The following is a 6105-nucleotide window of genomic DNA, read 5'->3' on the forward strand; positions in this document are numbered from 1 at the left end:
TATATGAAAGTAAGTATTAAAACATTCTGTATGTTACATTCTGTGTTGATACAACACTGTTTTTTTAACCCTGCTTGACTGCTTTAAGGTTACCTTCCTAATTTTGCTAATACTTATCCTAATTAATTGTATAGTTTTGTTAGAAGTAAGAATACTTCTGTGGTTTGGCTTCTCCCAAACAATAATAAAAAAACAAAAATGTCTGCAGAATCGTGCGTTATGTGTTGTTAATTGGTGTGACAATGTATTAAAATGCCTAGATTTTATAAAGTTGAAGTTAATCGAACTGAATGGGAAGTTCCTGAGAGATATCAGTCACTTAATCCCGTTGGTTCCGGTTCCTATGGACAAGTCTGGTTAGTGTAATTTGTTTTTTATTTTTGTTGTTGTGGGATTATCAGCAAAGGAAGATGATAAATAACTTACTTTGATTTGTTTAGTTCAGCCTTGGATACTAAATATGGAGTTAAAGTTGCCATAAAGAAACTCCCACGTCCTTTTCAATCTGTGGTCCATGCCAAACGTACTTACCGGGAGTTGAGGATGCTGAAGCATATGACACATGAAAATGTAGGTACCCAGAATATCTAAGAGGGTCATTGTTAGTAATTAAGTTTTGTTAAATATTTATTTGCAGCTTTAGAGTCCTTAGCCCATTTTAGAGGGCTGAAACAAAAAAAAAAGTAGTTCATTACAGTGAAAAAAAAAAAAAAAATCAAATGAAAAATTATTTATACCTTTTTAATTTTTTTTTAATGACATTTATCTTCATAAATAAACTAATACTCTCATGCGCGAATCTTGTCCTCCTCTAACAAAAATCGCTAGTTACCTTGATCTAATGCTGCCTTCATCGAGTTATGGAAACTAAGGAGGGCTTTTGAATCTCTAAGATACAACATATATCCTCCGTGACTTTTCAAGTACCGTGTATATTTAATTTAAACAGTTTGTGTAGTATTTCATCTAAACTCATCCTTGCTAAATGGCCTGCCCTTGAAAACGCACCATTGTGATGTAGCTTACTACGGCATCTTATACCTGCCATTTAGTTCGTCATTGTTTTCTATTCAACATTTAACCATCTAAGTTGGCTCCATATAAAATGTCAAGGAATTCTCCTCTCGAACCTAAGGAGGGCATGAATTCTTCATGGCCATACTCTGAGGCATACGTCAAAGCGAATCGATAGAGGGTCAAGCCTAACTTTTTTTGATCTGGATTTAAGATAGTTTTACAAACGTACGCCGTAAGCTAGCGGCATTCTTCTGATTTCACTGTATTCATTATTATCGAATTCCAGGTTATCGGTCTGCTTGATGTTTTCCATGGAGCCAAAGGAATTGAAGATTTTCAGCATGTGTACTTGGTTACCCATCTAATGGGAGCCGATCTTAATAATATAATAAGAACCCAGCAGTTAACAGATGAACACGTACAATTCCTTGTCTATCAAATACTGCGTGGTCTTAAGTACATACACTCTGCTGGTATCATACATAGAGTAAGATCTAAAATTTTTTATTATATTGCACTTAACTGTAGAAGAAATCTGTTACTTTAGTGTATGTCGCTTACTTATTAAACAATTCTTTTTCTAATGTTTTTATTAAACCTAGGTTCTTGGATGTAGCTCTTGAAAAGTTGTTTTCCTCTATTTACCCAACATTTTCATTCATGAGACCTATTTGCAACAAATTAAAGTCCAAAATAACTTTTGATTATTATTATAGGATTTGAAACCATCTAATATTGCTGTGAATGCGGATTGTGAATTAAAAATCCTGGATTTCGGCCTAGCCAGGCCTACGGAAAATGAAATGACTGGCTATGTTGCTACAAGATGGTATCGAGCTCCCGAGATCATGCTCAACTGGATGCATTACAATCAGACGGGTGAGTAAAACCGTAAAAAAAGTTTGATTCAGAAAAGACATGTTTGAGGTCTCCTGAAAATAAATAAATGTTTTAAGTGTATAGTTTGTACGTGTTTTGGGTGAGTGAGTGTATGAATAGTATGTCTTCTAAACTAAAAATCGCAGGAAACTCAAATTTTTTGTCCCGTTCCATTTAGTGGTGTTAGTTTTGAGCTGCAGCCAGTTTCATCAGTTTAACTGACATATCAATAATTTTATCAATACCTTCACCCTCATTTAATTCAAAAATTCTTATTGTATACAAATTTTTTATGTTTGGATTCCAAGAAATCTTTCAATTCCATGGGATGTCAGGAAACTTAAGACTATGTAGATGGTTTCTCTAGCTTATATGTTCTGTGCAGTTTAAATAGAACGTGGAGCAGGTTCTGGTTCCCAGGAACTGCAACCAAGAGAGACATTGCGCCGTACTTGTGACCAAATTAAGTAGGCATAACATGTCAGAAGTCTAATTGTACAAATACTAGTATTTCTATTCTAATGGCACTGCTTCTTCGTAACAGTACCACACTAACGGATGAAAGAGAAACTTGGGTATGTATAGATGAGCTTTTTTTCGTCGCATTGTTTGTATATCATAACGAAACATTCTAAAGTTTCGTAGCATGTAATGAGGGAAATTGAATGGTTTAAGTAAAATTATCATTCACTTTGAGTGTGAGAGTTTCTTAAAGTTTTTTTTTAATCGCAAAATTTTCAATCATTTATCGTTACTATAAGTTATATATAAAGTATGCTCATTTTAAATAATCTTTATTTTAGTGGATATTTGGTCTGTTGGATGCATAATGGCGGAACTTCTAACTGGTCGGACTCTATTTCCGGGCACCGATCGTATCCTTATATTATTTACATTAAACTGCAAAGTTTTCATTTGGTTTACTAAGAAGCTCAGTATTTGAAATTTTTGGTGTTTTACTAGTGTTTGCTAATTAGTATTCTAAACCCAAATTGTTGTGTACATCAGACCATTATCGCCAAGTAGAAGACTTAGGTTACCGGAAAAAAGTGAAAATATGCTCTGATATTTTCCGTAACTGTTATAAATCAGATATCCAACAGCTCAATTTGATTATGGAGATCTTAGGAACACCTAGTCCTGATTTCATGCAGAAAATTTCTAGCGAGTCGGTAAGCAACTTGTTTTATTCTAAATATGTCATATTTTTGTTATATTATTTATTAACCATAAATGCTCCCTAGAAAATTATTCATCTAAGGTTAAGGTCATAAATTATTCTTTTGTCCCTCGAAAGTGATTGAACAACTTACCCAGGTTCTTTTGGAAAGTTCCACGAAGAGTGATAGGAGCTGGCAGTGAGGGATAACCAATCCCGAGGAGAGATACCCCCCCTAGCGGGAGTACATAACGCTTCAATACCTGATAGGCTTTCTAGGGTAGTTCTGTGAAGAAAGGGGAGTCGGTAAATTGAGATCAACACTTTCTCAGCATTCCTTCCATTTCAAGGGAGGGCATATCTTTCTGCAGCACCTGTTAGGTGACTGTGCAGGCGATCTAGGAAAGCTCCCTAGGCTGTCCCGAATCCGCGATCGGCAGAAATAGCTAGAAGCCTGGAGCCTCGGAAACTACAGTCACCCCTGTGCTACTACCCTTCTGCACCAGGTAGCGTGACACTTTCGATTGAGCTGAGGTAGAATTTGAATGCAAAAATATATAATCTATAAGCATTAAAAAAAAGTTTAATCAGATATCAATATATATTCAAATGTAATGGCGGATGCAGCAGCAAAAATGAATGACGGTATTGAAGCAGAAATTGTTCATCGATGGAGGACGTGGCTAAATGGAAATTTTAATTAAATACCTAAGCAATTTTTTTTTTCAAACTACATTTAGTTGTGGGGAAACAGAAAAAGAAACTTGAGTCAGTTTACGATTTTAAAATTTCAGTAAGAGAGAGTAAAACAAGTGTTTCACACCAACATTTGTTGTAGCTATGTTATGTTTTAGGCTAGAAACTACATTCAGTCGCTGCCGCCTATGAATAGGAAGGATTTAAGGACAGTTTTCAGGGGTGCGAATCCAGCGGGTAAATAAGGCATTGAATTTGTTCAGGGTTTCGCAAGTGGGTTTGGTCTAAGTAAATTAATATTCATGTAATTTATTGTTTCAGCCATTGATCTTCTAGAACGAATGTTAGAACTGGATCCTGAGAAACGAATCACAGCGGAGACTGCACTCGCTCACCCATATCTTACCCAGTACGCCGACCCAACCGATGAGCCTGTGTCCCAACCGTACGATGAAAGTTTTGAGCATATGGAGCTTTCTGTTGATAAGTGGAAAGGTAAATTTGTTGTCATTTGGTAATGGCCGAAGAAGCTTTAAAAATTGTAAACCAAAATCTGTTCCGAAATATAGATTCTTCTTTCATCTGTAGCTTTCATTGCGTTTACATACTGTATTTCAGGATCTTAGATGTATCAGTTCGTACAATCTAAATAATTGGTCCAGGCAGGGCCGCCATTAGTGGTAGGATTCCGGGCAGTTCCTAAAATGAAGAGAACTCATTAATTCTCTGGAGTTCCAAAATTAAGAAAATTCAGTTTAGTAGAAACGAAATAGTGCCGAATAGGTTCTTAGCTTGTATCAATTTTTTTAATTTTTGAACATTTAAAACGGTAGTTTGATTAGAGATAAAATATGTTACTTGAAGTATATCGGATATCAATTTTTTTCCCCCCCTGCATTATGAAAATTTACATAGGTAAGTTAAAAAAAAAGGCATATCGGAGAAACTGAGCAAACTGAAAGACTTGAGTAGCTAGAGGAGAGAAGCTAAGTGTTTGTAGCTCTCTCTTGATTACCAGTTTAAATTATGACTCCCTACACGTTGTAAGGAAAGTATAGTGATTGTATCAAATTTTCGATGACAAGTTTTTTCAACGGAAAGATCCTTTTTAAGGTCCCCTGAGTCAGAAAATTGTTTTTTAGAAATGGTATTTTTTTTATTTTCTTTTTCCATGCGGAAAAATGCGGTTTATATTCTCTCATTTTTTATAAGTAGTCAAATAAGTAGCTAATTACAACTTGAAAAACAAATAGAGAGTTAATACGTATTATAAATGGAAGAAAATGAAAGTCGGTAGTAACGGATAAAAAATGAATCCAATCGATTCAATAGATCTTTCGTTACTTTTGACTCTTTTTGAAGTCAATAAAAATTTTTGCTTTTTTCTTTCTAAGCTTCTTCTAGCCCCATCCACTATCAGTGTGGTGTTTCTTAACTCTATTATATTAGGATTTCTTGTCTTAATTCTTGATTTATGTAAGCTCGTTGATATTTTTTTTTTCCATTTCATTATGCATTATGTTCTTATTTTAGTTAACTTTCCGCTCCACCAAGGAACCAATCTTTTGCCTATAATTTTTTTTTATCCAGATTTGGGTTTTTGTCAATACTTTTTGAAAATTGGTTGAGAGGAATTCCAAAAAAAGTACTCAAAAGTATTTGGTATTTAATGGCATTAGCATTTAATGACAAAGTGCAGCTTCCTCTTAAGTCATCCTAATAAGGGACGTAACTGTTTTTAACACATTAATTTTCAATTGTTTACAGAACTGGTGTACGAAGAGGTGACCAACTTCAAGCCACAATGTCCAATACCTCAGGAGAGCCACGCTCGCACCTAAGTTACCTTTACAACTAACATACACTAACGATGCCTTGCAATATGATATCGACTTCATATAGTATATTTATCTATGATCTTATTTAATTCTTTAAATTCTTAATAATTTAAAACTTTTTTTAAAAAGTGAAAGATAAGTTACTGCGTTATTTCTGTGAAATACAAAAATTAACCTTAGCATTATATTATTTTTAACTTAATTTTTTTCGCCTTAAGATGTACACTTCTAAAATGTTTTGAGTGTTCAATAAAAGCAATTTAATTTTGTCCAGTTATTTTGTAATATTAAATTGTAATCCATTGTGAATATTTTCATTTCCAGTTTTAGCCTTGCTGTAGTCTGAAACTCATAAATTCTTAAGGCACTATAGGAAGCATAATAGATTTATAAAACGATTCTCAAACTGGAAAGGCTAAAAATAATTTTTTTTTCCTTTATCCAAATACAATTAACCTATTCCCAGGATTCAGATGGGTTTTTTGAGTATTGAATTATCTCTCTTAAATTGATTGT

At 34.1% G+C, this 6105-nt stretch overlaps 1 protein-coding gene across 1 annotated transcript; it reads left to right on the top strand.

Annotated features, from left to right (window-relative positions):
* The first annotated feature begins 114 nt into the window (after nucleotides 1-114).
* On the top strand, nucleotides 115-5799 carry LOC141461595 (mitogen-activated protein kinase p38b-like). Its single transcript, XM_074142733.1, has 9 exons — nucleotides 115-356; nucleotides 441-570; nucleotides 1304-1504; nucleotides 1734-1896; nucleotides 2700-2771; nucleotides 2989-3068; nucleotides 3910-3988; nucleotides 4073-4246; nucleotides 5519-5799. The coding sequence occupies exons 1-9, from the start codon at nucleotides 253-255 to the stop codon at nucleotides 5590-5592; spliced, it is 1077 nt and encodes a 358-aa protein (XP_073998834.1). The 5' UTR covers nucleotides 115-252; the 3' UTR covers nucleotides 5593-5799.
* The last annotated feature ends 306 nt before the right edge of the window (nucleotides 5800-6105 follow it).

The sequence above is a fragment of the Rhodnius prolixus genome, unplaced genomic scaffold (assembly GCF_049639745.1).
Source record: "Rhodnius prolixus isolate KJV_2025 unplaced genomic scaffold, Rpr scaffold_12, whole genome shotgun sequence".
Classification (NCBI taxonomy): Eukaryota; Metazoa; Arthropoda; class Insecta; order Hemiptera; family Reduviidae; genus Rhodnius; species Rhodnius prolixus.

Excerpts from the sequence above, each read along its gene's own strand:
- LOC141461595 (XM_074142733.1), top strand. The coding sequence starts at position 253 with ATGCCTAGATTTTATAAAGTTGAAGTTAATCGAACTGAATGGGAAGTT. Across the intron at positions 1,505-1,733 it reads CTGCTGGTATCATACATAGA|GATTTGAAACCATCTAATAT; the intron begins GTAAGATCTAAA and ends TTATTATTATAG. Across the intron at positions 2,772-2,988 it reads TCTATTTCCGGGCACCGATC|ATATCCAACAGCTCAATTTG; the intron begins GTATCCTTATAT and ends GTTATAAATCAG.